The sequence below is a fragment of the Gracilinanus agilis genome, chromosome 1, assembly GCF_016433145.1.
Source record: "Gracilinanus agilis isolate LMUSP501 chromosome 1, AgileGrace, whole genome shotgun sequence".
NCBI classification, from domain to species: Eukaryota; Metazoa; Chordata; class Mammalia; order Didelphimorphia; family Didelphidae; genus Gracilinanus; species Gracilinanus agilis.
Genome location: NC_058130.1, coordinates 710,383,610 through 710,395,208, shown reverse-complemented (window position 1 = coordinate 710,395,208; position 11,599 = coordinate 710,383,610). Strand labels below are relative to the sequence as shown.

At 40.5% G+C, this 11,599-nt stretch overlaps 1 protein-coding gene across 1 annotated transcript; it reads left to right on the top strand.

Annotated features, from left to right (window-relative positions):
- Positions 1-462: 462 nt before the first annotated feature.
- On the top strand, positions 463-7,120 carry SYCE2 (synaptonemal complex central element protein 2). Its single transcript, XM_044685060.1, has 4 exons — positions 463-645; positions 2,782-2,900; positions 6,201-6,405; positions 6,926-7,120. The coding sequence occupies exons 1-4, from the start codon at positions 463-465 to the stop codon at positions 7,118-7,120; spliced, it is 702 nt and encodes a 233-aa protein (XP_044540995.1).
- The last annotated feature ends 4,479 nt before the right edge of the window (positions 7,121-11,599 follow it).

Here is an 11,599-nt window from a genome sequence, read left to right as displayed (position 1 = left end):
CACTCGCACATTTTTACAGAGGAGGAAACTGAGGCCCAGAGGAGTGATTTGCTCAAGGACACTGGCTCCGCTGCCCTTTTGTGGGGCTAGTGGAACGGCCCGGGATAAAAGGGGCAAAAATACTTTTGAAAAACATTTTTCACGGCAGTCTTCACAAGGTGGGTGATATCACTGTCAGGAAAGGCAGATCTACTCTCGGGAACTAACCCTGCAGGTCAGAGGATTGCGTCCCACTAGAGAGGTGTACGAGGTGTCTTGGCGCCTAAGGCTGAGAGCAGGGGCAGAAACGCGCTCCACCGAAAGGGAGAGGGCTGGGGGAGCCTTGGAGTGCGGCGGCGCGGAGGAGGGAAGAGGCGCGCGCGCCTCGGTAAGGGTGGGGGATGGGGGTGGCCTTGGCGCGTGCCACTCTAAGCAGGAAGTGGGAGTGAGAGGAATTTTGGCAGGTGCGGCGCGGCGGCGCGAATGGAGGCACATGCGCAATTGGCCGCGCGGGAAGGCGGGAAGGCCCGAGGCAGCGGCCTCGAGAGTTCTACGTGCTCAACCCTCAGCCTGGACTCCAGCCCTGCTGCTTCGTCTCCGGGGCCTGAGGAGCGACCCCAGCCACCCACCCCACGGGGTGCCCCATTAGCCAAGAAGCTTTTAGGGGTAGGAGCCCGGCCTAGCCGAAGGATTGACAGACCAACATACTGACCTGACTGACCGGTCTGGCAGGACTGATGGAGGGAGGCCTATGGGTGTGTAACAGGAAAGCAGCACAGGCCAGGGGACTCGAAAACCTTATCCCACCAAAAGCTGACAGCCAGCCCTGAGAGGGGGGAGGGGCCAGAAACTCTTATCCTAAAAAACTAAAGGGGGACCGTGAAACCCTCATTTTAGCAAAGGGTGGGAGGAGAAGGGGGGAGGGAGGATAAGGACCTGAAACCCTCAACTCCCAAAACAGATAAGGAAGGACATGAAGGCCTCATTTGCTTCAGCCCTAGGTGGGGAGGGAAGGAACCCCCCAAAGTGGACAGCTTTAGCTCTAGATATGGGGGGGGGGAGAAACTCCAATGAACCTTTTATTATCCATTAAAAGTCAATAGCCAGAAGCCAGGGAGGGACTTCTTTCTTAAAAAGTGACAGCAACAGCCCTAGAATTGGGGTCCCAGAATCAGGGTCCTAAAATGCCTTGTACCTAGCTGTATATTTCCAACTCTCACGAAGGGCCCCTCCTGAAGCTGTTGAAAGCCTTTTTTCTCCCCAAATCAGACAATCTTACCCTGGACCTAGGGGAGTAGAAATTTTTTTTAACCCATAACTTTCCATCTTAAAATCAAAATTGTTTATTGGTTTCAAGGCAGAAGATTGGTAAGGAGTAGGCAATTAGGGTTAAATGACTTCTCCTGGCTCACACAGCTGGGAAGTGTCTGATCTTTTTAAAAGCTAACAGTCCCCGGGAGGTCCTAGGTTCAAATTAGGCCTCAGACACATTTCAGCTGTGTAACCCTGGGCAAGTCACTTGACCCCCATTACCTACCCTTACCACTCTTCTGCCTTGGAGCCAATACACAGTATTGACTCCAAGATCGAAGGTAAGGGTTTAAAAAAAAAAAAGCTAACAGCCCCCATCCCAGAGTCAAAGGACATGAAATCCTTAATTCCCCATAAAGATGATGGTCCCAGTCTAAAAATGGGGCTCAGAACCCTTATTACTTATTCTAAAGCTTAAAAATCTTCATCCATGCCTAAGTTTCCACCCCACCAAATGCCAGTAACCTGACCCAAAACAATTATCTTCATTGGCTAGTTCCTTAGGCCATAGAGCTTGAGGCACAGAAATCCTATCCCACCAAAAATTGACCACCTTGGACCCAAAGAACCCTCATCTTCTTGGAAATCTGATCATCCCTTTCCAGAATCAAGAGACCCCAAATCCTCAGGCTCGCTCTTTCTCTGCCAAAAGCTAACAAACTTGAGCCCAAGAACCAGGGATCCAAAAAAATCTTTATTTCCCCAAATCAGCAGTACTGAACTCTCATTCCACAGAGAGTTGACACTTTCAGCCCCATCCCAGAGTCAGGGGCCCAGAAACTATTATCCACATAAAAAACAAAACAAACAAACAAACAAACAAAAACAACAGAGAGCCTCAGCTCTGCCTCAGAGACAGGTGACTTACAACTCCCAGCCAGAGAATCTAGAAATCTCTTCCTTTCAAAAGCTAACATTTCCAAGCTCAGTTTGAGCATTCGGTAAAAAAGTCTTCACTTCGTATTGAGGAGCCAAAAGCCCCAACTTTGCCCTAAAGCCAAAATGCACTGTAATGCCCCTCTCCCAAAACCAATAATCATAGCCTCCTAACCTGGAATCTGGGAAAACAGCAACCTCATCTCTACAAAGCTAACCTCAGTCCAGCCCCAGACTTAAGCATCCAACTCACAAGTTGGGCTCAAAAAAAATTTGTTTCTGGACTCCAACTAAAATTCAGGACAATCTGTTCCTGACTGGTGTGAGAAAGGAACTGGCCTTCCCCCCCCTTCCCCAAACACAAACTAATTCTGCTTCCTCTCTACCATGCAAAACAAGTAACTGACAGAAAACCCCCCAAAAAGCAGTAATTAAACATTTCCCCTCTATTCCTTGGAATAGTCTGATTGGAGGGGAGCAAGGTAGGGGCACCATCTGTATCCCTTAATGCTAGGAAAGCATTAATTACATAAATGATATTTATTAATAGAAAAATATCAAATGACATATTCTCAGATCTTTCCTTCTCTGAGATTCTGTTTTGCATTTTTATAGACTGTCATGTCTGAACAGGACCTCAAAAATAAGGAACAGGATCAGCATCAGGATCAAGCGGGACCTTCTATTTTCTCTGAATTGGAAAGAAATAGCTCACCCAATGATGTGCAGGGAAGGTAAGATGTTTCTGGCGACTTCCTTTAATTCTGCTCTGAGATCTGTGGTAATGCAGGTCCTTCTCAGGCTCCAATCTCTATAAGGAGGCCCCTTGGGCAGAGTCTAATACTAAATCATGCTTAGTGGAGCAATGGTATATGTTCCCAAGAAATGTCGGCAGCAGGCCAAAGAAAGGGCAAGAATTGTGTGAGGATTGGGTGATAACCTACTACAAAATGAGGAGTCATTGTTAAAGTAACTGAAAAATTATAAAAATAACTATTAAGTCCTTAATTAGGAAAAATTTCTAAAATGTAAAATGATGCCAACATTATAGAGAAAAACAAGCTTGAAAGACTTTAAAATACTGATCATCACGATGAAAAATGGGTCCAAATGAATGAATATGAAACGTGGCACTCACTTCCTGACAGAGATGACTAACTTCAAATGCAGATAAGAACATGAATTTTTGCCCATGACTAATATGTGAATTTGTTTTGCTGGACTCTGTAGACCTATATTGAGGATTTTTTTTAAGATGGGAGGGACAGATTAATTTTTAAAAACTTGTCACTTGAAAAATAAAAATTATAAAAGAAAAAAGAAAAGAACTATTAAGGAAAAGAAAAGGTAGTGAGTGGAGTGGTAGAATGAGCTCTGAGCCAGAAGTCAGAAAGCCTGTGTTCTAGTCCCACTATGTTCTTAAGTCACTAAAAGTTTGTGACATCATGGAGCAATGGAAAGAGTACTGGATTTCAAATCACAAGATTCAAATCCTAGTGCTCTCACTTCCTATCTGTGTGATGTTAGGTTAGGGAACCTTATCAGTATCAGACACTATGCTAGGAACTGGGTTTCCTTATCTGTAAAATCAATAGGTTGGACTAGATGACCTCTGAGTTCCAGATCTAGTTCTATGATCCCATATTAAAATGATACAAAGATAGAAAATGACCCTTTTCTCAAGAAGTTTACAGTTTAAAGAGAACAAAGGCAAATTAAGATATTAAGGAGAATGAGCTAAGTGCAAAGGGGCACGTCAGGGGAATCTCTATGAGAAAAGAGATCTATGAGAAAAGAGAATGGAGGCTTGGAGCCAGATTATAGAGGGCCTTGAATATCAAGATTTGGATTTTATAGTTTATTTGTTAGGAAATGAGGAGTGCAAGGAAAGTTTGTTATTAGAGGAGCAACACCATCATAATAATGTATGAAGAAAATTACTCAGACTGTAGTGTGAAAAATGGATTGGGAGAAGGAAGAGTCTATAGCAAGAAGAATAATTAATAAAGGCAAGAAGTGCTGATGGACAGAATTAGAGTAGGTTGTAGTAGAGAGAAAGGGCATATGAAAGAAACAGGTTTTGTACCAGCTCCAATTCTTTTATTTTAAACATTACTAAATTCAGAAAGAGAGCAATTTGGAATGCTCTTGGGTTTACCAAAGGAAAGAATTCTGGGACAGTCTGTCCATTTTTGACATTCTATATTTTCACAAGGAGCTGGGTTCAAATTTATCTTGGTCCAGTGCAAATAGCATTGAATTTAGAGTTATAGGACTTGTGTTCAAATCTCTGCTCTCCCATAGACCTTAGCCAAGTCACCTACCTTTCATGAACCTCAATTTCCTCATCTGTAAAATTCAGGTGGGAGATGGAGTTGGCCCAGGAAATTTCTAAGGGCCATTATAGTGGTAAAGCTATAATCTTATAACAAAGTGAAATGATATGTGGAGGGCCATTGGAATTAGTGACAGAGCTAGGGCTTGATCTCAGGTTTTATTATTCCAGGCCAGTATTCTTTCCATGAATACCACACTGCATCTCTAGATAATCTTTAATGTCCCCTCTATCTCTGAAATGTTATGAATTTGAGTTTAAACCCAGTTTGCCTTTAAAAAGGCAGTGAGTTTTTTCTTAAGACATTACAACCCCCAACTGAGTATATAAGAAGAGTAGATAGACCTAGTTATCAGATGCTTAGCAGAATAATTAAGTAGTTAGTACATTTATTTTATGGGGAAAGCTATGTTCTCATGCCTTGGCTCTTTCCCCCACCCCCTTCTGGAAGTGTTTCAGAGGAACATCATTATGCCTGGAGCTGAAGATTTTGTCTTGTTCCTCCTCGAATGTTTGATTAACTGGCCACGTCTCTTGAGGGTTGCTGCCTGTGGTGTTCGTAAGTGGCATGTGTATTGTTTACTTGTATTTCTGTGAAAAGCGACAAAGCTAATCACAGCAGGCTTCTCTGGCTTCCACTCCAGCCAATCACAACTTTACCTTAACAGATGGCTTGGTTTACTGAGGCCTGTTCCCGCCACTGTTACCGCAGGCAGAATGCCAGCACAGGCAAGGCTGTGGAACTGGATGTCCTAATCCTTCCAACAGCATTAGGGATTGAAGGAGATCCTGAGGACAGACTAGAATATATTAATGCAGCAGCGATTGATTGAGCCTCAGCTCACAGCCTTACACACACAAGTATGTCAACATAAAGCCCTTTGCATGTGGGCTTTCTTCCCTGGACTTTATCCATGCCACCTCAACAGAATCCACTAAGGAAATGGAGAAGGAGAGGATTCATTTTCTTTATTAAGCTTAATTGGCGAATGCAGGCACAGAGAGGCTTGTGATTAATTAGCATCCTGATTAATATGCATCTGCCTTAGTATTAAGAAAAATTAAATATAAAAGAATAGATCCCCATGGGAGAGGCTAGTAAAATAAACATGATTTCTGGGAACATCTGATTTGGTCTTTTGTTTTATGTACAAATTTGAATTCAATTGATTAATCCAATCATCTTCCATTTGCTTTGAGTCAAAGGAATGATTCCATCATGAGATATCTGTCCTCATGTAGGAGTGGCTTTTGGCTGTAAGTAGCTTGAGAAGGATTTATATTGGTAACCCAAAGGGAAAGAACAAATCTTATTTTCTTTAATTTCAAGGCCTAGAAAGAAAAGAAGGTCTAGAGGGTAAGGATGGGAATAGGGCAAAAACCCTAGAACCTGAGAGGTTTCCTTTAATTCTTTCCCCATCCCCATATTTGTGCCATGTCATTGTCACATAATGACAGAATTGGAAGGGTCTTAGACTAATTGCTTCAACTATAAGATGAAGAAATAGAGGTCTTGTGTGGTGAATTGAGTCACTCTAGCTCACCTAGTGGGGCAGAGAAGACTTAAACCTAGATCTCCTGAATTCTGGCTTCCTGCTCTTTCCACCACACCATGCTGGCTTCCCTTTCTTGAGATATACTTCATACAACCCCCCTTAAACAGGCATTCTGCTCTTTCCCTTCTGTCATCCAGGCATAGATTTTCTAGCCCCTCACTGTCAGTCTCCAATGCAGACAGCCACACAGAAACCTTGGATGGGAAGACATCAAGTTTCTTTGTAGCTCTGGATGCCAGCATCGAAACTTTACAAAAAAGGGCCCAGCAGCTGATTGACAGCATCAATGAAAGCAGGCAGAAGGACCACACGCTCATGAGCAACTTCAGAGACAGCCTCAAGATGAAGGTAGAAAACCTCTAGTAATAACTAGCCAGAAGTGTCAAACTTTTGAGAAACTTCTTGGACTACAGTAAAAGCACAACAGTTCATCAGGCAGGGCCAGTTGCTATGGTTTTCTTTAAGGAAGAAGGTGTTCTTTCCCTTAGGCCAAAACCAGAATTATTACCTCTCCAAAAAAGAGCTAATGGTAACATTTAATCCCAGATTTCTTCTTCCTACTATTTTAGCTTTAGCAGCAGTGGCCCATACTCTCCAGGCTAAACATCACATTGAGCTTAAGTGAAATCCAGGGAAATCTGAACATTTAGAGGATGCTTATTTTTTGTTTTAGGTTCTGATCCTTTTTGAAAATTTAGATTAAAAAAATCCCTTTTTTTCCCTACTCCATTATCCTAAGAGCAGAGAGCAGCATTTTGCCATCTCTAAGAGGAAAGTATTACAGAAACACAGAAAGGGCCTGTTTAGAATAAACACTATTTCTATTCCTGTTTCATTCCTGAAGAATATTTATCTTTTGCCTTCAAAGGTGTCAGATTTGGTTGAGAAGTTGGAAGAAAGGATGTATCAGATTTATGATCACCATAACAAGCTCATTCAAGAGAAGCTGCAAGAGTTCTCAGAAAAGATGGAGAAGATCAATAATTTAGAAACTGAGCTCAAACAAGTCTGCCACACTGTGGAAACTGTATACAAAGATTTGTGTGTGCAGCCTGAAATATGATGGTATCCCAGGAAAAGACCACCTGAGAGAAGAGTTGTAAGTCAATGAGCATGAGAACAAAGCTAAGATAAAATTAAATATTGCACACATTACAATAATAAACACTTTTCATATGTGCTGTTCTACTTGATATGATTTTCTCTTTAAACAGCTTATACCAGAAAGTACAAAATCAAATGGTTGTTAAAATTCACGTAACAAGGTAGGTTAAATTCTTGTTTGCAAGGATACTTTGGGGTGAATTGTTTCTTTCTTTCTTTTTTCTTTTTTAAAAAATTTTCGGGGGCAGATAATTGGCTCAGTAGATAGACTCAGGCCTAGAGACAGAAGGACCTGAGTTCACATTTGGCCTCAGATACTTCCTAGCTGTGTGACCCTGCTCAAGTCATTTAACCCTACTTGTCTAGCCCTTGCTGCTCTTCTGTCTTAGAATTGGTGTGCCAATTCTAAGAAAATAAGTACTTAAAGATATTTTTGTTCTTTTTTCTAATAATATATAAAAATAATTTTTAACATTCATTTCTTAAAATTTTGAGTTCCAAAGTCCCTCCCTCCCTTTCCTCCCCCTTCATTGAGAAAACAAGTAATTTGATAAAGGTTATGCATGTGCAGTTATGCAAATCATATTTCCATATTAGTCATGTTATGAAAGAAAATACAGACCAAGAAAAACACACAAATAAAGAAGGTAAAAAATAATATGCATCTTTTTGCATTCAGACTCCATCATTTTTTTCTCCAGAGCTGGATATCATTTTTTATCACAAGTCCCTTGGAATCATCTTGAATCTTTGTATTCCTGAGAATAACCAAGTCATTCACAGTAGATCATCCTACAATATTATTGCTATGTACAATGTTCTCTTGGTCCTGTTATGTTCACTTCACTTTGCATAATTCATATAAGTCTTTCTACGTTTTTCTGAAAGCATCTTGCTCATTATTTCTTATGGCACAATAGTATTTCATCACATCATAATATATAACTTGTTCAGCCATTTCATAGTTGTTGGGAAGTCCCCTCAATTTCCAATTCTTTGCTACCACAAAAAGAGTTGCTATGCTTATTTTTGTATATATATGTCCTTTTCCTTTTTCCTTTTCTTTTTTTTTTTAAATGTCTTTGAGATAAAGACTTAGTAGTGATATTGCTAGGTCAAAGTGGATATACATTTTGATAGTTCTTTGGGCACAGTTCTGAATTGCTCTAGAATTGTTGGTCCAGTTCACAACTCCACCTTTAGTATTTGAATTTTCTCACATCCCCTCCCACATTTGTCATTTTCCTTTTTCATCATATTAGTCAACCTGATAAGTGTGAGAAAATACCTAAGAGTGGTTTTCATTTGCATTTCTCTAATCAACAGTGATTTATAGCATTTTTTTCATGAGTATAGATAGCTTTGATTTTTTTCTCTGAAAACTACCTTTTCATATCTTTTGACTATTCATCACCTGGGAAAAGTCTTGTATTCTTATAAATTTAACTCTCTCTATATTTTTTTAATTTAATTTTTTTTAAACCCTTAACTTCTGTGTATTGGCTCCTTGGTGGAAGAGTGGTAAGGGTGGGCAATGGGGGTCAAGTGACTTGCCCAGGGTCACACAGCTGGGAAGTGTCTGAGGCCTAATTTGAACCTAGGACCTCTCCTGTCTCTAGGCCTGACTCTCAATCCACTGAGCCCCTTTAACTCTCTATATTTGAGAAATGAAGTCTTTATCAGAGAAACGTTATAAATTTTTTTGATATGATTACTGTGTATTTTCCTCCATCATATTTTCCTCCCTTTTATTCCCTCTCCTTTCATCCTGTCTCTCCTCGAAAGTGTTTTGCTTCTATCATCCCCCAATCCACCATCCCTTCTATCTGTGCTCTGTCCTTCTCTTATCCCCTTCCCCTCTACTTTGATACATTTCTATTCCCAACTGAATATGGATGTTATTCCCTCATTGAGCCAGTTCCAGTGAGAATAAGGTTCAAGTGTTATCTTCTACTCCCTCCCTATCTTGTCCTCCACTATAAAAGCTCTTTCAGGGGGCAGCTGGGTGGCTCAGTGTATTGAGAGCCAGGCCTAGGGAGGTCAGACACTTCCCAGCTGTGTGACCCTGGGCAAGTCACTTGACCCTCATTGCCCACCCTTACCATTCTTCCACCAAGGAGCCAATACACAGAAGTTAAGGGTTTAAAAAAAAAAGGAAAGCCCTCTATTTCATTGAATACCCATTTTTCCCTCTGAAGGATTATATTCAGTTTTGCTAGGTAGGAAATTCTTGGATGCATTCCTAGCTCCTTTTGGCATCTGGAATATCACATTCCAGGACCTTGGATCCTTCATGTAGAAGCTTCTAAGTCTTGTGTTATCCCAACTGTTACTTTGAATTGTTTCTTTTTGTCTGCTTGCAGTATTTTCCCCTTGACCTAGGAGGTCTGGAATTTGGCCATAGTATTCCTGGGAATTTTTATTTTAGGATCTCTTTCAGGAAGTGATTTATGAATTCTTTCAGTTTCTATTTTTGCCCTGGTTTTAGGATATCAGGGCAAGTATTCCTTGATAATTTCTTGAAATGTGATGTCTAGGATTTTCCATGGTTATATGATTCATGTTCTTTCTCCCCCCTCACTCTCATACCACCCTGCTCCGAGCTGATGTGCATTTCTACTGGGTTTTACATGTGTCACTGATCAAGACCTATTTCCATATTATTGATAGTTGCACTGGGGTGGATCGTTTAGATTCTACATCCCAAATCATATCCCCATCAACCCATGTATTCAAGCAGTTGTTTTTCTTCTGTGTTTCTACTCCCATAGTTCTTCCTCTGAATGTGGATAGAGTTCTTTCTCATAAGTCTCTCAGAATTGTGCTGGATCATTGCATTGCTATTAGTAGAGAAGTCCATTACATTGGATTTTACCACAGTGTTTCAGTCTCTGTGTACAATGTTCTTCTGGCTCTGCTCCTTTCACTCTGCATCAGTTGCTGGAGGTCTTTCCAGTTCACATGGAATTCCTCCAGTTCATTATTCCTTTGAGCACAATAGTACTCCATCACCAGCAGATACCACAATTTGTTCAGCCATTCCCCAATTAAAGGGCATACTCTCATTTTCTAGTTTTTTGCCACTACAAAGAGTGTGGCTATAAATATTTTTGTGCATGTCTTTTCCCCTGTGATCTCTTTGGGGTATAAACCCAGCAGTGGTATAGCTGGATCAAAGGGCAGACAGTCTTTTAGTGCCCTTTGGGCATAGTTCCAAATTGTCCTCCAGAATGGTTGGATCAATTAATAACTCCACCAGCAATGTAGGATTTTATTTAATTGTGGCTTTCAGATAGTCCAATAAATTTTCAATAATATCTCTTCAAATTATTTTTCAGGTCCATTGTTTTCTAATGAGATATTTCATGTTTTCTTCCCTGTTGTCAAAATAACTTTGAGTTTCTTTTTGTTTGTTTGCTCATTTTTCCAGTCTTTTTCTTGATTTTTAACATAAAAAATTACAAAGATGGACTCGGGATTGAAAGCTTCTGGTTCTTTGTATAGCTGCTTTCAGAATTAGCTCCAGGTATCTGTAAGTTTTCAGTTCGACCAAAGTGGTACAATCTAAGGAGGGGTGTGTTTAGTACTTTCCTGGCCTATGTTCTGGTCTGGAAGGGACCACAAGCACTCTTTTCTACCTTGAAACTGTGACCATAGTACCTTGCTCCCCTGTGGCAGCAAGTATTTGTGTTCTAGTTCTCCTCTTTGCCCTGGTACTGTGATCTGGATCTCTATATGGGCAATGCATTAGAATTCTGCATCCAGAGCCAGCAAAGGGACCCCTATAGTCTCCTTCTAACTAGTCATCTAATCCCCATCCCATCCATAAGCTGAGAGTTCCAAAAGCAGTTGCTGCTGATTCAGGTCCTCCCAAGGCCTATGCTGGCTTGATTAGTTGGGGCCTGACTTGGCACAACAGTCTATGCTCTACTCCCACTCCAGAGCAATAGACCATTTGTGTTGACCTTTTAAGGTGTTTTGGATTGAAAAATTATTTCATTTTTTTGTAGGTTCAGCCACTCCAGAATTTATTGAGATATTATATCAGAATTGGAGGGTAATTTGGGAAAGATCAGGAGTAGTTCTTTCCTTCTCCAATATCTAGGCCCTGCCCCAGGCCAACAATTCTTAAATTATTTCTCTGCAAACTATTTTACAGGTCAGTTATTTTTTTCAATTAGTTATTTCACATTTTATTCTATTTTTTTGTTCTTTTGATTTTACTTTATTGTTCTTTGATGTCTTATAGTGATTAGCTTCCACTTGCCCAAATCTAATTTTTAAGAAATTATTTTTGTTACTGAGCTTTTTGTACCTCCTTTTTTCCATTTGGCCAGTTCCACTTTTTAAGAAGTTCTTTTCTTCAGTGAATTTTTATATATCTTTTTCCATGTGGCAAATTGTTTTTTAAGTTCTTTTCTTCAGTGTTTTATTGTTT